Source organism: Palaemon carinicauda, chromosome 33 (genome assembly GCF_036898095.1).
Source record: "Palaemon carinicauda isolate YSFRI2023 chromosome 33, ASM3689809v2, whole genome shotgun sequence".
In the NCBI taxonomy this organism is placed as follows: Eukaryota; Metazoa; Arthropoda; class Malacostraca; order Decapoda; family Palaemonidae; genus Palaemon; species Palaemon carinicauda.
In genome coordinates, this window is record NC_090757.1 from 76074588 (window position 1) to 76097456 (window position 22869).

General features: G+C 36.3%; 1 protein-coding gene across 3 annotated transcripts in view; it reads left to right on the forward strand.

Moving 5' to 3' along the window:
* Positions 1 to 22555, forward strand: part of LOC137625989 (equilibrative nucleobase transporter 1-like) — a 128950-nt gene extending 106395 nt beyond the window's left edge. For all 3 annotated transcript variants that reach the window (XM_068357071.1, XM_068357070.1, XM_068357072.1), the window contains exons 9-11: positions 19486 to 19681; positions 20462 to 20573; positions 21562 to 22555. In XM_068357071.1, the coding sequence (XP_068213172.1) occupies positions 19486 to 19681; positions 20462 to 20573; positions 21562 to 21699 (446 nt within the window). In that variant the 3' untranslated portion in view covers positions 21700 to 22555. The remainder of the gene's footprint in view (positions 1 to 19485; positions 19682 to 20461; positions 20574 to 21561) is intronic.
* The last annotated feature ends 314 nt before the right edge of the window (positions 22556 to 22869 follow it).

Here is a 22869-nt window from a genome sequence, read left to right on the forward strand (position 1 = left end):
TGTCTACAGGAGAGGAAGCTCGATGATAATACTCCTTGCCTCGTAAGTATGTTAGCTATAGGACACCATATGATCAACAAGCAGGAAGTCACAGCGGAAGTCTTGCATACATATATCGAGATGTTCTCAAGTATCTTTGTCTATCTCTACCCCTCTGAAGGCAGTGCTTGTTCAGATAGATATAAAGGGAAAATACAAAATCTACTCTTTTTCCTTACCCCCAAATGATAACATCTAGTAACATAATTGAGACGTTGTAGGTGCTCTGTCAAATTATCTCCCTGAGCTATGCTTCAGTTTATATTTCTCGTTTGTGAAAGCTTTGAAAATATTAGTTCATTTTATGGAGAGACTAAATTGGAAAGTAAAAGTACACCATAGCTGGTTGTCCTCTGTGTCGATTGTCGAGGGGAGACAGAAAAAAAAGTGGATAATATATGGTTGTAACAGGTGCTACCATAAGAAGTGTGTATTTATAGAGGCCAACATCAGTGATGAGGACGCAAAAAAATTAAATGGATTTACCCACACGATATAGATGAAGCAATTATGGCCAAGACAACTATATTAAAGATGGAGGAGGAATTAAAAATGAAAGACAAACATGTCGATAAAATCATGGAATTGGAACACCAAATTGCAAAATTCACTGCAGACGCAGCAAATTCCAGCCAGACCACTGTTCTCGCTAAGGAAGTTGGTAATCTAACGATGAATATGAAATCAATTAAGTTAACACTTCAAACCCCAAAACAAGAGAAATGGATATATGCAGACAAAGTTAAGGGGAAAATAAATCGGCTAGTAATTAATATCTGCTAAAGCATCAACTAAAATCACTAACAAAAAAATTAGGTCAGACATGCACTTAAAGACATTCCAATGCTTAATACGAGGTCAACTAACAAATGTAAATGTTGTTGTAAACTTTAATGACGAAAAGATTAGAGAAGAAGTAACAAACTAGATTCAAACCATGGTTGCCGACATCGAGGCAAGGATTATTGGAAAACTAAAACCTAAAATAATGATATGCAATGTATACAATGGTGAAAATGAAGTAGTTAATGCTTTGATTAAAAGAAATCATTGCTTGTACCATATCCGAAGCATAGAAGTGAAGATGAATCTGGTATTCAAGAAAATTCATGCTGGTGGGACTACCCACTACTTGTTGAAATGGGATCCTGAAGTTCGGAAAGCTATTCATGATAATAGTGACAAAGGTATTTTGCTAGGGTTTTTTTTTTCTATAACATATGTGATAGGTACCACGTGATAACCTGCCACCACTGTCAGAGGTATGGACATTTTGAAAAAGATTGCAAGTTTAAGACTGATGATAAAGTCTGCGGGACATTTTCAGAAAAAAACATTCCACCAAAGAATATAATTTACAACAGGTAAAATGTATAAACTGCACTAAGTTGAAAAACCAAGTAACCACACATGAAATTCAAGGAATTGCAAAGTTTATGATTTTAGAATTAAAAAGACCAGCAGAAAATACTTACCATGAATACTAGGATGTCATAAACTGTGGCTGTCTGGATATACAATCTGTGGGTATTAAAACTACTCAAATAAGGGAATTTATAAATGAGAAATATTTGGTCCTACTAGCATTGCCGACTAAGATTACTGTAAGGACCCTTCACACATTCTTTCTTTCATATTCCGAGAGAAGGCAGGTCTGGGGTTGAGGTCGGACTCTTCATTCATAAGGGTTACTCAAATCTCAAGATGTTAAAAAGAACTAGTTTAACTAGCTTTGAATATATATTAATTAACTTTATGCAAAAGAAATTCATTGTAACAGTTTACAAACCTCCGAGAACGAATACTAATATCTTCTTTGAAAAATTCAGTGTACTAATTGAGATGATTATCATGGAAAAAAATTAGTTATTTATGGAGACTTCAATCTTTGGATGGGTGACACATCAAATCTTGATGTTTCGGCATTTAATGAGTTATTGGAATCATATCAATTGGTAAATAATGTTGACTGGGCAACTACTTTGATTGGGCATACGTTGGACCTACTTTCAAGTGATGAAATGAATAACATTGTATCTGATATAAATATAGAAGAGAAGTGCACTATCTCTCTAGTGCATAAACTTATTATGTTTAGATTACCTCTACAAAAACACGCAGTGGTGAAGAAAATAAACTTCAGATATAAATCAAACTTCTTTCCTTTTGTATTTATTGGAGAAGTTACAAAGAAAATAATTGATGCTATCAGTATTCCCTGCGATCATGATAACCAACTTTTGTTGGGCGCTGTGTGTGTTGACTGCCTTATGACCATATAAAATAGTTAGTAAAATTGAATACGATACCATGTGTCCACAAAACTGCAATGTGCCAATCTAATTAACTAATAAGAAAGAAAAGAAGGGAATACTATTAAAAACACCCGCGAAGCAGCAACAGACACAAATAAGTTATATTGTCTCCTAAACGGTATAATGGGAAATGTATATGAAAAAGGCTACCAGAGAGGTACAGTGAGCAGAAACTAGCAAATAATTTTCTAGTATTTTTTAAATACAAACTAGAAAATATAACTAGATCATTTACAAATATTCAACATCAGATTAATGCTACACCAGATACACAGATGAAATTAACGAGATTCGATAATATAACACAAAACAATGTCACCGGGATCATCAAGCGAGCAAAGAAAACTTAACTGTGCGATCGATCCAATTCCATTATCTGAAATAAGGCCATAGCCTTGCCGATATAATTACAAGGATAGTAAATATGAGTGTAAGTTTCCCAAATCTGAGAAATGGCTATTGTTAAACTGGTTCTGAAAAGTGCTCTGGAATATCAGGAATTAAGCTTGTATAGACCTATTTCGAATCTATCCTTTATTTCAAAAGTGATAGAATGCATAATTCTTGAACGACTAAGTGGTATCTTTGAAGAAATAGAATCTTTGCCAGACCACCAGTCTGCTTACAGAAAATTAAAACAAGTGTGGTATTTTAATATTACTTGATCTTAGTGCTGCTTTTGATGCAGTTGTGCACGAACTGCTACCAAATGATCTACGGTCCATCAGTATTGAAGATGAAGTTTTTGAATACCTAAGACTACTTAGTTGACAGAAATTACTGTTTGGAAATTGGAAACTCTTATTCAACATATGAACAGAAGGCCCCCAAGGGGAGTGTACTGGGCCCAATTTTATTCTGTATCTTTACTATTGGTCTGTCGAAAATATTTCAAAGGCATGGATTGAAGTTCAAACTATTTGCAGAAGATACACAATTTTACTTCTCCATAAATGATATAGATGGCACTACTGAAATGCTAAACCAAGTTTAAGGAATAGATGACAATCTAGCAACTAAAGTAAATGGAGGTTGGAAAGAAAAACAGCTTGAGAAACTTGGGTGATATTCAAATAAACATAAATAACAACTCTGCCCCGATATCTAGTAAAGTTCTTGATTTAGGCAATTCTCTTGACGGTAAATTGATCTTTCAATGCCAAATAAATAATATTGTAAATACTGCTCTGGTTATCATCTTCGAAACGTTGCTTTTATAATGAAATACACCCCTTAGATGAACATTTTGTGACGAAAGTTGTGATACACTATTATTACCTGGATAGACTACTGTAACTCCATCTATTTCAATTTACCAACAGGGCAACTTGAGAAATTACAAAACATAATAAACAGAGGAGCAAGACTGAAAGGTGCCCCACCCCTAGAAAGGATCACTCTTATGCTAATTGATTTACGGTTGCTGCCTATTAAAGCGAGCATTGAGTCTAAAATATGTACAATAACCCATCAAGTTACCAGAACCAAGCATCCAAAATATCTAAGAGAATTGCTACTGTACATATTATGTAGCCAATAAATCGTGTTGACACGAGAATAGTTAAAGATGGTTTCAGATTATTGGAACCTAGATATATGACTACTGTAGGCTCTAGAGCCTTTAAATATGTGGCCCCGAGACTATACAATAAGCTCCCACTATACAACCGAAAGATTGAAGATATTAAGGCTTTCAAGAGGAAATTGAAGACTTTCTTGTTCTCTAAGTGCTTCGATAGTATGAATTTGACAATAAACTAGTAATATGCGGTGTGAATTGTAGAATGCTTTGAAACGAACATGATAAACGTGGAGGTCCTGTGGAGAGTAGAGTTCCTCTGCTTTATAGGACTAGAAAAGCAGCCATCAAAGTAAATTAAGTAAAGTATGACAATTTAGTAGAGTTATTCAACAACTCCCTCAACCTTTTTTCTTACTGGGAGATTTGAATGGTAGACATCCTTTATGTGGCGATGCTTTAGCAAACACAAGGGGTAATATTATATCATCAGTTGTGGAGAATGAAGATGTAGGACTCCTTGATACAGGAGAGCCCATGCACTTTCATGTTCAGACAGGTCCCTTGTCGTGCATTGACCTTTCAATAGCAAGCTTTAACTGCCTTCCTGATTCAAATTTCAGAATATTAGTTGGTTGGCATATTAGTGATCACTGACCAATTATTATAACACCTACAATAATCCACCTTTACAGAGATCGCTACGATGGAACCTTGACAAAGCACATTGGGATAGATTTCATGAGCTAAGCAAAATTGAAGAGAATGCAGAGCAATTTGAAGGAGTTGATGATGCTATAGACTTATTGAATGGAACTCTCCATACAGCAGGAGTCAATTCAATTCCTAAGACCACAGGGTTATTCAAACAGTGACCAGTCCCCTGGTGATCTTCAGAACTAACTGTTCTGCACAGAGCCACAAGAAAATCCTTGACTCAATTGCATAGGGCACAGTTCTGTCGTGCCATGAAACAAGCAAGGTGCTAGTCTTCTGTGCCTTTTGTTTCCTCAGTCAACAATAGAACACCACTATCTTCTGTATGGAAGAAAGTAAAAAAGATATCTGGCAAATTTACCCTCAATCCACTAGTATTGTTGAAGGTGAATTGTTAGTATATAACTGGAGCAACTGAGGTTAGCAATGCCCTGGCTAATTATTTCTACAATGTATCATGCAAGTGTGAAGCAGCTCCTGGTCACCAGTATAGAATCATTGAAGAATGGAAAATGCTAAATTTTGCAACAGAAAAGGAGGAATCTTACAATGCTCCTATTACTGAAAGGGAATTTGATTCTGCACTTGCTACTTGTAATGATACACCCCCTGGGCCCCATGGAATTCAAAATGCAATGATTAATTATGTGCCTGCTAATACTGAGTTATTTATCGTAAGCATTATTAACAGAATATGCCATGATTATAGTTATCCAAGTATTTGGGAACTAGCTATTATTTCAGCCTTTTTAAAACACAATAAGGATAATTTTTTAGCAGCAAGCTATCGATTAATTGCGTTAACATCTTCTTTATGTAAGATCATAGAGAAGATGGTCAATGCAAGACTGATGTGGTACCAGGAGAAGAAAAGGTATTTTATCAACTATGCAGTGTGGTTTTAGAAAAATGCACTCAATGACTGATGTGTTGATGCAACTTGAGTCCTCTATTTGTGAAGCCTTTTCTTCGAAGCAACACCATGTACCAGTCTTTTTTTTTTTTTTTTTTTTTTTTTTTTTTTTTTTTTTTTTTTTTTTACCTTGAAAAGGCATATGGTACTTCATGGAGATATGGTATACTTAAAACTATTCATAATTTGGGATTGAGGATCTACCATTGTTCATTCAATCATTTATTTCCCATAGAATTTTTCAAGTTAAAGTGGGTGAAAATCTGTCAGAGAGGAAATGTCGGGAAGGAGTTCCCTAGGGTAGTGTGCTAAGATCATTTGGCTTCGCCGTTTTGGCGATAAACTATTTTGCCGCTCATTATTTTGGCGATGCTCATTTTTGACGTCAATGAAAAGAAAAGTTGATAGTTAAAGTTAATAGATGATTAAAAAAACAAATAAAACGGGAACAGGACTATTTATTTCTAGCATTATAATAATAAAATAAAGATACAATGGTTTACCATCACTCTAAAACAACGAATTAAGCAGAATATTTAACGCAATTCATAGTTTTAAGCCAACCCACGCAAATATTCTAGTGGTTCCTGTGAATCAAACTGCTATAATACATTTAGAATGTGTTCTTCTGCCCTGAGGTATTTCATATGTTTTCGATTTGGGGCACTTCCAGCTGACAGTTGCTCATAGTACGCATCATGTCCTCATTGAATTCTCGTTATTCTGTGACGGGCCGAGAGTAGGTTGTGACTCAAAGATAGGATGAAAGCAACTGAGTGATTTTATTGTAGAACACTCTCCTTTATATACAAAATCTCAAAGCAACAAGAATTTTCATGTTCAAATATTGACACTGTTACAGAGGAGAAAAGCAGACATGATTTTTCAGGTTCTTTTTAGTGCGAGGGGAGAGCGAAAATACAAGCACAAAAAGAACTATGTACGATCGTGTGACACACGGTTGGTACAATTCCATCGATGAATTTCCATATAAATGGATGGTTCATTCCTATAGTAAAACCAAATGAAAGTGGCGGGTGAGACACAGAATATATCGTGTGGAAATCAGTCGATTTCGGTCATTTTACCTGGACAGGGTGGATTAGAGAATTCCTGAAACAGAAGATGGATTAAGGTCTTAGAGCGGAGAGACCTCGTTCCGTCAGTTTTCTTCATAGAGTTTTTTCTCAATTCTTAATATATATATATATATATATATATATATATATATATATATATATATATATATATATATATATATATATATATATATATATATATATATATATAACGAAAGTTGACAAGTGATGAGCATAAATATGTAGTATAGTCAGGAAGGGAAAATTAAGAGACTTGATTGGAGTCTCTCTTGATAGCTCAGTCGGTACGGTCCCTGCCAGCATGGTTTCCAGCCGTACAGGTGGTGGTTCGAATCCCCACCCGGCCAGAAGCTGTTATCATAAAATGAATTCCAAGTGGATATATATTCCCAAGATAGAATTCGGTATTAAATGCCATTCGTGGGTGATATTTACATTAATTAAAATCATGTGTGCTTGTGATATATGTTCATTAAAATAACCACGTGTTGCAAACTCACGATTCAGCTATCATGGTGGAGATGGGTTTATTTCAAGTCTATGAACAGATTCCTGAATTTGACAGGAATATGTAGGGTGACTTGTCATAAACTTTTAGTCTCTCTTGATAGCTCAGTCGGTACGGTCCCTGCCAGCATGGTTTCCAGCCGTACAGGTGGTGGTTTGAATCCCCACCCGGCCAGAAGCTGTTACCATAAAATGATTTCCAAGTGGATATATATTCCCAAGATAGAATTCGGTATTAAATGCCATTCGTGGGTGATATTTACATTAATTAAAATCACGTGTGCTTGTGATATATGTTCATTAAAATAACCACGTGTTGCAAACTCACGATTCAGCTATCATGGTGGAGATGGGTTTATTTCAAGTCTATGAACAGATTCCTGAATTCGACAGGAATATGTAGGGTGACTTGTCATAAACTTTTAGTCTCTCTTGATAGCTCAGTCGGTACGGTCCCTGCCAGCATGGTTTCCAGCCGTACAGGTGGTGGTTCGAATCCCCACCCGGCCAGAAGCTGTTACCATAAAATGAATTCCAAGTTGATATATATTCCCAAGATAGAATTCGGTATTAAATGCCATTCGTGGGTGATATTTACATTAATTAAAATCACGTGTGCTTGTGATATATATATATATATATATATATATATATATATATATATATATATATATATATATATATATATATATATATATATATATATATATATATATATATATATATATATCCCAAGTATGAGGTAGAAATTTATTTCTATTTGAACACGATGTTGTGTTGATATTTATCCATATTGACTCATTAGGGGTAATTTGAATGAATTACTACCAATTGTGTCACGTGGTGGGCCGGGAAATTGGGTAAAACTTGCTGGTAAGAGACTGATGTCTCGCCAGGTAAATCCTCGGACAGCTAGTTAGCGTCGGGTTCCGATTTCTTTTATGGTCTCTGGTGGCATGGTTGGTTTCGACCTGGCCTTTCATTAGAAGGGGCTAGCGTTCGATCCCAAGTATGAGGTAGAAATTTATTTCTATTTGAACACGATGTTGTGTTGATATTTATCCATATTGACTCATTAGGGGTAATTTGAATGAATTACTACCAATTGTGTCACGTGATGGGCCGGGAAATCGGGTAAAACCCGCTGGTAAGAGACTGATGTCTCGCCAGGTAAATCCTCGGACAGCTAGTTAGCGTCAGGTTCCGATTTCTTTTATGGTCTCTGGTGGCATGGTTGGTTTCGACCTGGCCTTTCATTAGAAGGGGCTAGCGTTCGATCCCAAGTATGAGGTAGAAATTTATTTCTATTTGAACACGATGTTGTGTTGATATTTATCCATATTGACTCATTAGGGCTAATTTGAATGAATTACTACCAATTGTGTCACGTGGTGGGCCGGGAAATCGGGTAAAACTCGCTGGTAAGAGACTGATGTCTGCCAGGTAAATCCTCGGACAGCTAGTTAGCGTCAGGTTCCGATTTCTTTTATGGTCTCTGGTGGCATGGTTGGTTTCGACCTGGCCTTTCATTAGAAGGGGCTAGCGTTCGATCCCAAGTATGAGGTAGAAATTTATTTCTATTTGAACACGATGTTGTGTTGATATTTATCCATATTGACTCATTAGGGGTAATTTGAATGAATTACTATCAATTGTGTCACGTGGTGGGCCGGGAAATCGGGTAAAACTTGCTGGTAAGAGACTGATGTCTCGCCAGGTAAATCCTCGGACAGCTAGTTAGCGTCAGGTCCCGATTTCTTTTATGGTCTCTGGTGGCATGGTTGGTTTCGACCGGGCCTTTCATTAGAAGGGGCTAGCGTTCGATCCCAAGTATGAGGTAGAAATTTATTTCTATTTGAACACGATGTTGTGTTGATATTTATCCATATATATATATATATATATATATATATATATATATATATATATATATATATATATATATATATATATATATATATATATATATGAGAGAGAGAGAGAGAGAGAGAGAGAGAGAGAGAGAGAGAGAGAGAGAGAGAGAGAGAGAGAACGAACTTGGTTGTCATGAGAGAAGCAAATTGTACATAAAACTGTGATTGCAAATAATTCCAGTAAACTGAGAATTACAACTATAAAAATGGAAATGACCAGGAGTTAAAAGGTTAAGAGTTAATTGTCAAACTCGTCTCGAAAAAAAAGGCAGGATTAGTCTAACGGGCTAAATCGGTTAATCCGCAGGTCAGATTCTTCTTCATATCTTCAGAGGGGAGTCTTGAAGGTATGCTGTCCGAAATAGTTTGATGTAGATACGATGCATTGAGAAAAGAGCTTCTCTCACCCGCCACTTTCGTTTGGTTTTACTATAGTTCAGTGTATATTTTTCTGCGTAATTGTTTGTTCTGTCCTCACCAGATAGAGTTTGACTATACATATTCCACATTGTTATAGGGAAAATTGGTGAACGTCGCCCATTTCCTCTTCGCAGTGGTCTCCCCACATAATTATCTTCAACCCAATTCAGTAACGGCTGAAGTACATCAGGTAAGTATTCCTACAAATGATAAAGCAACGATCATTTTAGATTTTACAGCGAATTCTGGATCATTATCATATGAATGTTATAGCCCAATGTGCTTCAGATGTTTATGAACATTTTGTGGAAAATGAAAGAAACAGACTTTCAGCTCCACTCCGTCAAAACATTCTTCCATAGCTTAAAAAGAGGCTAGTTCAAAATCACAATAAATACTTTTCCCTTGCAAGCCCGGAGACAAATCAGTTATCATTTGAAACATTCTAACGTATGTTGCTCGACATTTATTAGATAATAAAGCTTATAGTATAGGAAAAACTCCACTGTACTTTCTTCTCATGATAACGTACACCTGATAAAATAAAGGAGACATTTTGAATGTTCCATCCGCAAACCGCACATCTGAATCCCGTAAAATATTTACCCAGGTCTTTCTACCAAAAAATAAAATTCTGTCATTTTCTTGACCACTATCGCCAATTAAAAACTCTCCAGGTTGACCATCATTCGTCACATAGATTTTGTACTCATTCAGGATTACTAATTCTTTTGTACTATGAGGATTTGGAGGAACAGAATATATTTTATTTAGTTTTCTTTGCACTATTTTTTTCATGGTGTCTGAAGTTGGTAATGCTGCAAGAGCAACTTGAGAACTGCTTGCAATGCAAACATTTATGACTGATGATGGCACTTCTAACGTTTCCTCAGCTTTACGTTTTATACTTGTTTTTATCTTAGCAACTTCCACACTTACTTATGAAGCACCATGAGAATGTTCAGTGACTAGTTTCACTACCTCTTGGTTTTTAGTGTGGATGCGACCTTTACACTCTTTCTTTAATTTGCATCTCCAAAACTTGAGAAGGGTCGGTTTTGCTACATTTGTCAAACATAACCGTCAAATGAACATTTTGGCTTGGATTTCTTGCTTAGAATGTTTCCAGCCATGGCTTGTATGGGCTCACCAAGAAAATACAAATGAAACTGTACTGGAGTTTTCCAGCATAAAGATACAATAAATTGGTTTATCATTATAATTGCAATTGTTAAATTACCAAATGACTAGAATAAGACTAATAAGTCACTAATCTATAAACGGTCATTAAAATTTTGACCATCACTTTATCATTGTTAGATGTGAAAATGATTACAAAATGAGTCAATAATCTACGGATGGTTGTTAATGCTTTAACTATCAACTTAATTTTTTTCTATTGACTCCAAAAAGGTTCATCACCAAAAGAATAAGCGCCAAAATAGTTTATCGCCAAAACGGCCGCGCCAAATGATCTGCGCCAAAACGTACTGTACCCGTCTGGAAATGAGAAGCCAGATTTACTGGCAACGAATGCTGCAGCTGAGTTGCTACCAGTGGGATATCCCATTCTCTGTAATGATTCTTTTTTACCTAGCTTTAAGAATTTTATTTATAACAATTGTCAATGGCATTAGGATAGTTTAGTTGAAAATGAAATGAGAGAATTAACGAACGTTATGTCCCTTTTGAGGTATAACATGATGCCCTGAAAGTGGGAGACTGCTTTTTGTCATCTCCACATTGGTCACACTTGGTTGGCACACAAGTTTCTGCTAACTAGCCACAGCCCGTCATATTGCAACAAAATGTTTGGTACCCTTGACAGTGAGGTATTTATTAACCGAATGCCCAATTTATATCACCAAAAGAAATAGATATATGTTTGAGGCTCGAGGTGAGAATAACAAGTTCATCCTTGCCAAGATTCTTGGACATGATGTGTCATACTATGTTACCGGTATTTTTAGATTTATATCAGAAGAAGATCTTAGGAAAGCTATTAACATTTATAAGGACATCTTTGTTTTTGTTCTTTTAAATTGTATTTCATTTTATTCTTTATTTATAACAAATGGTATCGGCGTCAGTGACCTTAGATGTCAGGATGTCAGAAAATTTCAAATCAATCAATCAAAATTTGATGCAGTAATCATACTGAATATAGTAGAATTCTTTTCATTACAAAGCAACTTTCGAAATGAACTAACTGAAATTAATGATAATTACCCTTTCAGGGGATACAAAAATAATCTTTTTCGATTTTTTTTTTTTTTGCCAATTTCTGTCTTATTCTTTTATTTATCATTTTACTGGTTATTAATTTATAAGCCGAGTAAAGAAAAGAAGAAAGAATTTTTAATGTATTTGGAATTAAAGCCAAATAAACGAACTAACTCAAATAATATAAATATAATAATAACTTGAACAAATTTAGAATATTATTATTATTATTATTATTATTATTATTATTATTATTATTATTATTATTATTATTATTATTACTTAACACCAGTTACCTTTCCAAAAGCACAAACATACTGTAAAGCACGTGTATTTCATACATGCTAATCCATTGTAATGTGATTGCTCTCTCTCTCTCTCTCTCTCTCTCTCTCTCTCTCTCTCTCTCTCTCTCTCTCTCATTGATATTAGAAAAACCTTTTTAAGCTCGGCTTTGCATGTTTCATATTGTTAATTTTTTATGTCATTGTTATCTTCAACAGTTTGTATATAAGCTTTTAATGTAGCATTAATAAACTGGTCATGTCCAGCCCATCTTCCTGTTAAGACCTAGTTGCATCCTGCCAAATTGGTGACCAGGAAGTTACCAGCTGCCCACCCTGCTGCACTTCACCTTCCCACTCACCATGCCATCCACCAAACCTAACTCCCCTACCCACACTGCATTAGTGAAACTGCCACACTTTGGCAGTAGAGAAGACTTTGCTTGGTTTCCGTGTGGCAAAATTCAATTTTACATCAAGGGCACAACTCGCTCAAACAGCAAAGCAGACTATGTACTCGTGGAATCTCCAAATCTTTACGCGCCACCATCCCTGAGGTCGATACCTTGCCCATGAGGGACCTTATGACCAAAGTTAATGCCCTTATGGAGAGCTACTTCACCATCTTCAAGACCTCCATCAATGTCTCCACTCCTGACGAAGAAGGCAACCATTCAGTACCAACTGAAGTTGATGTGAATGCTGTAGGACGCAGACACCTACCCCGTAATATGCCTGAGCAGCAACAAAGCTTCCCACCACCCACATATACTGCCCCTCACTCACGATCCAAGCAACGACCTCTACAGCCACTTAATGGCGCCCATCAGCCGTAGTTATGCTACTACCACTGCAGATTCGGGACTGCTACAAAGAAATGTACAGACGGTTGTCAGTGGACAAAAAACTTGCAAGTAGGCCATCACTTGTGGCGGTAGCTTCCACTGTCACTAATCTTTTCTTTTTACATGACGCAGACACTGATGTGTGATTTTTGGTAGACACTGGTGTTTGTTGTTTCCTTCTACCAGGACATGAAGTAGTCATTCTAAGCCTGCTGACATCTGCCTTGTAGCTGCCAACGAATCTAAGATCCCCACCCATGGGAACAAGATACTGATACTATTATTTGGGAGCGCCAAGTACCCTTAAAAGTTTCTTGTTGCCGACGTAACATTGACAATAATTGGTGCAGATTTCCGCTCCCACTTCCACCTTTTTGGTTGATGTGGCACATCAACATTTAGTCAACACAGAATCATACTTGACATCATCTCTTCAAGCTGCCCCCTTCAACTTTGCACTCCACATCAGCACACCCACGGATGCCTACACCCGCCTCCTCACGTCATACAAGGAGGTCTTTTGATGAACTTTGTCAAACGGCCACAGTCCTTTCCAAGTACATTATTTATCACTAAGAACTACTCTTAAAGACATCCTGGGTGTCTTGACAGCAGAAACGGTGTATGGTGACACATTGGTCGTCCCTGCTGAATTATTTCTGTCTGCAACCTCCTCCGACAATCACCATCGCCAATGTAACGTTCTGGAAAAATTTACTCCATGCCGCCACACTTATAAGCCCCAAGCTAAGCGATACATACCGATAGATCTGCACTCGGCGATGTACGTTTTCCTGCGCAATGACACTAGCAAGGCGCCGCTAACGCCCCCTTACACGGGCTCTTTCCTTGTAATCCGTCATACGCTGAAGGCTTTCTTCATGAACATTTGTGGCAAAGATAACTTGGTCTCCATTGAACACCTAAAGCCTGCATATCTCTTGCCAAATGACCCACCTACAGTACGCCTCTCAAGAGTAGGGCACCCTATTTCACATGTAAGTCATTTTTAGAGGGTAGCCATATACTGCTCATGTGTCGTACATGTACGTTTTATGTTACGGTTTTGCTTTTTATCTTATCACTCGCTCTTCCCTGCACTGTTAATAAACCAACCTGTGTAAACCTAGTAGCTCATTTTTAATTTTGTTTGAATTTTTGGTAACATTCTTTCTGGCAAGTCCTGGAATTTAAGCTCGATGTCTGTTTAGTAAAGTTTAATTGCATTCGCCTTGCCTCTCAGTTATCACCTAACTGGTGCCTCACAAGTTCCAATAATATGAAACCATCTGTAACTATTCACGTGTCAACACGATTTGTTGGCTGCAAAATATGTAGCGATTCTCTTAGATATTTTGGAAGTTCAGTTTTGGTAACTTGATGGGTTATTGTACATATTTTAAACTAAATTCTTGCTTTGATAGGTAGCCAGTGTAAATCAATTAGTATAGGAGTGATCTTTTCTCGGGTTGAGACATCTTATCAGTCTTCCTCCTTTGTTTTATGTGTCATAATTTCTTAAGTTGAACTTTTGGTAGATTGTGGTAGATGAAGTTACAGTAGTCAATCCTGGTAATAACACTGTTTATCACAACTTTCTTTACAGGATGTTCATCCAGATAGTGTACTTTTTTATAAAGGCAATGTTTCTAAGATTATATCCAGAAGTATTTACTACATTATATATTCTAGCATTGAAAGACAAGTTACAGTCAAGAGATATTCCTAGATCACGACCTTTACCAGATATCGGGACAGGGTTGTTATTTATGTTTATCTTATTATCCCCTAAGTTTCTTAGGCTATTTTTTCGTTCAACCTCCATAATTACAAGGATTGTAAATATATCGGTAAGGATAGACAAGCTTCTTTCTCCAGTTACTTCAGATATTGGCATTGGATCGATCGTACAATTTGTTTTCTTTACTCTCTTGAAGATCTTGGTGACTTCGTCTTGTGTTATATGATTGAATCTTGTTAGTTTCATCTGTGTTAACTGGTGTAGCACTAATTTGATGTCTAATTTTTGTAAATGACCTAGTTATATCCTCTATTTTGTTTTTAAGGAATTCTAGAAAATTATTTGCTAGTTCCTGGTCACTGTACCCTTTTGGTAGCCTTTTTTTCATTGACATTTCCCATTATACCATTTAGGAGATGATTTGATTTATTTATGTCTGTTGCTGCTTCCCAGGTCTTCCTCTTATAGTATTCACTTTTTCCTACTTAGTAGATAGTTATATTGGCACATTGTAGTTTTGTATTCTATCCATATACTTTCAGTTTTTAACAGATTCTACTTCCTTTCTTTACGTCCCTTTTCTCTTTTTCTCTAAAGTCTCCCCATCAAATCAAATTATTAACGATAATAGTCTTTTCCATCGGTGGACACATCGTATCATATTCACTTTCACTCGACCTATCATATATGGTCATAAGGCATCGTTTATTTTATTTGTAACTTCTTCAATAATTACACTAGGAGAGAAGTTTGATTTATGTTTAGAGTTTATTTTCTTCACCACTGCATGTTTCTGTAGAGGTAATATAAAAGTAACAAGTTTGTGCACTAGGAATAAAACGTGTTCATCAGGATCGAGTGCTCATGCACATTCAATTACTGTTGCCTAAAACAGGAAGAGATCTGGGAAAAAGTTCGTAAATTGTGCTCTTACAAACACTCAAACACACATACGTAACCTGCATATCATCAAAATCATCATCATCAGTGGTAACTAGACCACTGCAGGACAAAGGCCTCAGATATGTCCTTCCGCTCGCGCCTGTTTATGGTATTTTTATGCCAGTTTATGCCCCCATTTTTTTTAGTTCGTCAATCCATCTTCTTCTCTTCCTTTCCCCTGATTGTTTTGCAATCTCTTGAGACCTATTTTGTTATTCTTTTAATGTCAATCTGTTATCTGCCCTTCTCATTATATGTTCTGCCCATCTTCATTTCCTTTTCTTAAATATTTTTAGAATATCATCTACTTTAGTTTGTTCTCTTATACATTTTGCTCTTTTCTGTTTCATTGTTATTCCCATCATTATTCTTTCCATAGTTCTTTGAGTTGTAACTAGCCCATGTTCTAAGGCTTTAGAAAGACTCCAAGTCTCTGATACATATTTTGTTTACCGAAACCTCTCCAACCCATGCTCATGCTTATATATATATATATATATATATATATTATGTTTGTGTTTGCTCATGTGTATAGTTTATTTAAGAATCATGTCACCCAAAAGGCTGTTTAGGGATCACCGCAATGAAAAAGGTGGCTAGATACTGTACAACGAGTCTTTTTAGACCTTTTCAACAAGCCCAAGAACAACTCTTAATTGTTTGTTGTTCTTAGGATACGCATACCCCTTATTTTTGCGTACTGTCTATTATACCCTTACGTAGTCACTCATCTCCACCACCGCCATACTTAAGACCTCGGGACCTTTCCAATGAGCCCAAGAACACCTCTTTATTCCTTGTGGTTGCTGATATGCATACCCCTTATTTTGCGTACTGTCTATTATACCCTTACGTAGTGCACTCATCTCCCCCACCGCCATACTTAGGACCTCGGGACCTTTCCAATGAGCCCCAGAACACCTCTTTACTCGTTGTGTTTGCTGAGATATGCATACCCCTTATTTTCGCATACTGTCTATTATACCCTTACGTAGTGCACTCATCTCCACCACCGCCATACTTAGGACCTCGGGACCTTTCCAATGAGCCCAAGAACACCTCTTTACTCGTTGTGCTTGCTGAGATATGCATACCTCTTATTTTCGTGTACTGTCTATTTTATCCTTACGTAGCGCACTCATCTCCACCACCGCCATACTTAGGACCTCGGAACCTTTCCAATGAGCCCAAGAACACCTCTTTACTCGTTGTGTTTGCTGAGATATGCATATCCCTTATTTTCGTGTACTGTCTATTTTATCCTTACGTAGCGCACTCATCTCCACCACCGCCATACTTAGGACCTCGGAACCTTTCCAATGAGCCCAAGAACACCTCTTTACTCGTTGTGTTTGCTGAGATATGCATACCCCTTATTTTCGTGTACTGTCTATTTTATCCTTACGTAGCGCACTCATCTCCACCACCGCCATACTTAGGACCTCGGGACCACTCGTTGTGTTTGCTGAGATATGCATACCCCTTATTTTCGTGTACTGTCTATTATATCCTTACGTAGCGCACTCATCTCCACCACCGCCATACTTAGGACCTCGGAACCTTTCCAATGAGCCCAAGAACACCTCTTTACTCGTTGTGTTTGCTGAGATATGCATACCCCTTATTTTCGTGTACTGTCTATTTTATCCTTACGTAGCGCACTCATCTCCACCACCGCCATACTTAGAACCTCGGAACCTTTCCAATGAGCCCAAGAACACCTCTTTACTCGTGTTTGCTGAGATATGCATACCCCTTATTTTCGTGTACTGTCTATTTTATCCTTACGTAGCGCACTCATCTCCACCACCGCCATACTTAGGACCTCGGAACCTTTCCAATGAGCCCAAGAACACCTCTTTACTCGTTGTGTTTGCTGAGATATGCATACCCCTTATTTTCGTGTACTGTCTATTATATCCTTACGTAGCGCACTCATCTCCACCACCGCCATACTTAGGACCTCGGGACCTTTCCAATGAGCCCCAGAACACCTCTTTACTCGTTGTGTTTGCTGAGATATGCATACCCCTTATTTTCGTGTACTGTCTATTATATCCTTACGTAGTGCACTCATCTCCACCACCGCCATACTTAGGACCTCGGAACCTTTCCAATGAGCCCAAGAACACCTCTTTACTCGTTGTGTTTGCTGAGATATGCATACCCCTTATTTTCGTGTACTGTCTATTTTATCCTTACGTAGCGCACTCATCTCCACCACCGCCATACTTAGGACCTTGGAACCTTTTCAATGAGCCCAAGAACACCTCTTTACTCGTTGTGTTTGCTGAGATATGCATACCCCTTATTTTCGTGTACTGTCTATTATATCCTTACGTAGCGCACTCATCTCCACCACCGCCATACTTAGGACCTCGGAACCTTTCCAATGAGGCCAAGAACACCTCTTTACTCGTTGTGTTTGCTGAGATATGCATACCCCTTATTTTCGTGTACTGTCTATTATATCTTTACGTAGTGCACTCATCTCCACCACCGCCATACTTAGGACCTCGGAACCTTTCCAATGAGCCCAAGAACACCTCTTTACTCGTTGTGTTTGCTGAGATATGCATACCCCTTATTTTCGTGTACTGTCTATTTTATCCTTACGTAGCGCACTCATCTCCACCACCGCCATACTTAGGACCTCGGGACCTTTCCAATGAGCCCAAGAACACCTCTTTACTCGTTGTGTTTGCTGAGATATGCATACCCCTTATTTTCGTGTACTGTCTATTTTATCCTTACGTAGCGCACTCATCTCCACCACCGCCATACTTTGGACCTCGGGACCACTCGTTGTGTTTGCTGAGATATACATACCCCTTATTTTCGTGTACTGTCTATTACATCTTTACGTAGCGCACTCATGTCCACCACCGCCATACTTAGGACCTCGGGACCTTTCCCATGAGCCCAAGAACACCTCTTTACTCGTGTTTGCTGAGATATGCATACCCCTTATTTTCGTGTACTGTCTATTATACCCTTACGTAGTGCACTCATGTCCACCACCGCCATACTTAGGACCTCGGGACCTTTCCAATGAGCCCCAGAACACCTCTTTACTCGTTGTGTTTGCTGAGATATGCATACCCCTTATTTTCGTGTACTGTCTATTATATCCTTACGTAGCACACTCATCTCCACCACCGCCACACTTAGGACCTCGGAACCTTTCCCATGAGCCCAAGAACACCTCTTTACTCCTTGTGGTTGCTGAGATATTCATACCCCATATTTTCGTGACTTCGCGTCCCTATCCTTTATACCTTGGCGTAGTTCACTCGTGTCCCACATTGTCATACACAGGACCTCGAGACCTTTCCAACGAGACCAAGAATACCTTATTACTCTTCGTAGAACCCGAGATACGCATACCCTTTATTTTACGGTTTTTTGTGTCCCTACCCTTTATAGGGAGGGGTGCACCCATTGCCACACCCCCTATACGTCGCAGGACCTCGAGACCTCGAGACCTTTCCAACGAGCCACAGAACTCCTCATAACTCCTTTTGCTTGTGAGAAACTTTTACTTTAAAAAAGTCAATGTTTTATGTTGTTTTTTCATCTGTTAATATAAGACCTTACGGCAAGACCCCTGGGATAGGAGAAGAATTGAGTTTTGCCAGGCCTCGGAATTTTATTTTATATTTTCATTATTATTATTATTATTATTATTATTATTATTATTATTATTATTATTATTATTATTATTATTATTATTATTATTATTATTATTATTACGCACTTAAAATATAAAACAGAAACTTTATATAAATGGAGTCTTTATTTGGTTAATTCGTTCTTAACATTAATTTGATAATTTCATCACTGGATATTTTATACACTGCAGTACGTTAGAACTAGTTTTAATCTTTTCCTATAAATACTTGTATATTTTTCATCACCCCATTCTAACGAAGGATTAAAACGACTATTGATCTCTCCAATCAAATAAATAATAGTTTTGATAAATCATCTTTATGTTCCTTTTGCAGCCAACAATGAGCTGGATCGACGGGTGAAGGAAATCCAAGCATCATTCTGGCCTCTCTTAGTGACGTCCATCAGCTCGACTGTCATGTATGCCTGCCTCCTATTCATTCACCCCGTGGCTATCTACATCTCTTTGGCTGCTATGGTTATCTCCAGACCTTGCGTCTTCGCCGTGTCTACGGCTTACATTAGAATGAGGTCAGCGGATGGTTGCATAGTTCACCGTTGCTTGGTTATAGTTCAAACTCTAACATTGCAGTATAAATTCAGTAGTTACCCGGATTATATTCAGTTCAGACAATGCATTATTCAGGAATCTTTCATTTGGATAAGAAAAATACAGTTGAATAATATTAAAGACAGAGAATTCTGAAAGGAAATGGTTAGTCCAATGCCGATAGATGATAAGGAAAAAAGAAGGTTTTCCCTTTATCAGATTAAATAGTTGCTATGCAAGGACTTCTGCGGAATGTGGCGTATCGGTTCAATATAGAAAGTGTGATGTGTGATTATATCTCATGAGGAGAAGTTGGTTTGTGGTATCATTTTTTCTATACAAGAATGTCAATAATGCATGTTATATATATATATATATATATATGTATATATATATATACAGTATGTATATATATATATATATATATATTCATATACATATACATATATATATATATATATATATGTGTGTGTGTGTGTGTGTGTGTATGTATATACAGTATATATAATGTATGTCTGCTTTAGATTATGTATAACAGGTTCGTATAAGAAATCAAAGAATTCTTAAACCAATACTTCAAAAAGGTCACAAACATTAGTATTTTTTTCTCTTCAATTATTTTGAATATCACTTATGGAAGCATTAACAACTGCAATGAAAATCTATATGGCCAAACTCTCTCTCTCTCTCTCTCTCTCTCTCTCTCTCTCTCTCTCTCTCTAAGCTTTATTCACCATAATATTTGTTCTTTTTGTTTACAGATTCCCTGCGACCCACTTCAACCGACTTTTGGGGATCTACGGAACTGTCACGTCTGTGTTGCTCTTCCTGCAATATCCTCATTTCAAATGGGCACAACACATGTATTATGTTGTATGTATCTTTTCCTTCGAGGTTTATTACGCATTGATGCACTCGAATGATTGAAAGATTTAAAACTATGAGGGATATATATATATATATATATATGTGTGTGTGTGTGTATATATATATATATATATATAAATCTAAATAAATATTTACAGTATGTATATATATATATATATGTATATGCATATATATATATGTGTGTGTATATATATATATATATATGTGTGTGTGTGTGTATATATATATATATATATACTGTAAATATTTATTTATATTTATACATATATACAAGGGTATATATATATATATATATATACTGTAAATATTTATTTATATTTATACATATATACAAGTGTATATATATATATATATATATATACATATATATATATATATATGTATATATATATACACACATATATAGGTATGTGTGTGTGTGTGTGTATTTTTATATGTGGTTTACATAAATGTGTGAGTCTACTTGTCATCTACCAATAATCCCTTATCTATACGGAAATCCATTATCTGTGTTTCAGTGTATAGAACGCATGCATGTAGGATACATATGAACACGTAGACATTTTTAGTAAATTGATTGTTGTGTATTCCATTGATTTAATTCATTTGAGGCATATTTCTTTTCAAATTCTTCTTTTTGTCTTTATCAGTGTAGAGGTGGAAATTGGTACAGTTCATTCGACTGTTAAGCTATATTATAATAAGAATTTTCGTAATAATGATGAGATGAAAGAGCTACTGATGCCTTAACCGATCATTCTTGATATTTCAGTGTTAAGAAACGTCAGCAAATAAGATTATGTATTCATGATGAATGTTTATCCAAAGGCCATTTGGTAGCGTTGTAAGACTAGAAAATGCCTAGCGAACGATTATGAGAATTTACGATAAGATTAAATTTTTTTTTTGTATGTATGTAATGTATTTCTATCCGGCGGATTAATCGTGTGTTTTATGTGTTCATTTTTTTTAGGCACATGCAGCTGTCGTGGCTCTGCTGGTTCTCACGTACATAAATCCCATACACCTCCTTTTCAAACCTCTGATGAGGAAGGCCGTGTCTACAAGAGACCAGATTAGTGAAAATGACCTCAGATCACTCAATATCTAAGCAGAGGGAAAGTCAAGAGTTCCTGTTGGCCTGGAGATTCGCCGAACTAATTTTCTTAATACTTAAAAACGCTGACAACTATCTAGTTATGGCAATCTTAAATGAACTGTCAAATGTAATTTTAATCATCAACAGGTTTTTTTGAAATGTTACTTTTCCCTTAATCATGGTGGATCTGTCAATAACTGCCGTGTTTGCAGTTACGGCAAAGGTTATTTTCAGTAAGGAAATTTTGTTTTGTCTTTCTATGCACATTTTTACTCAAAGCACAAAATCCATTTGTTGTGGCATTTGACTTTTTTGTTATTTTTTCCTTTTTTTTTTCTTTTTGCATTTTAACTATATTCGTTGGACTACATAATATCTTTAAACCCTCATTTCAAATCTAAACGTAAATTGTTAGAATTACCTCCTTTTGTGTAAGTTGAAATGGTAAATTCAAATGTTCACTGTTTTGATTTGACTGTTTATTGTACATATGCACATTTTTTTAGTGTTTTGGTGAAATGAAATGAGACCCGATGCCGGGATGAGAAGGAGCATATATTCATTCATACTTTTGGCGGTACATTTTCATCTTAGATTTTCTATTTTTGAGCTCCCTTTGGTCTCTTCATCACTACCTGTACAACTTAATTCATTTTTTAACTAGAATAATGTTCTGGTAATTCACGATCGTAAACCTCAGTCGGTAAGGACAAATTACATAATGTCAATAGCATCGAATCTCGTGAACATATGGTAACAATATGAAGTCATCTTTTCTGTCAAATCTCTCCTTAATATAACACTGATATCCTGGAAAGTCTGGTCCTGTATTTAGAAATGAATATTTGGCTTGCCTTTTATTGGCTATCCTATATATATATATATATATATGTACATATATATACACATATATATACTGTATATATATATATATATATATAATGTGTGTGTATATATATATAACGCGATATATATAATATATATGTGTGTGTGTGTGTGTATATATATATATATATATAACGCGATATATATATATATATATATAATATATATATATATATATAATGCGATATATATATATATATATACACAGTATATATATATATATATACAGTATATATATATATATATACATATATATATATATATACATATATATATATATATAACGCGATATATATA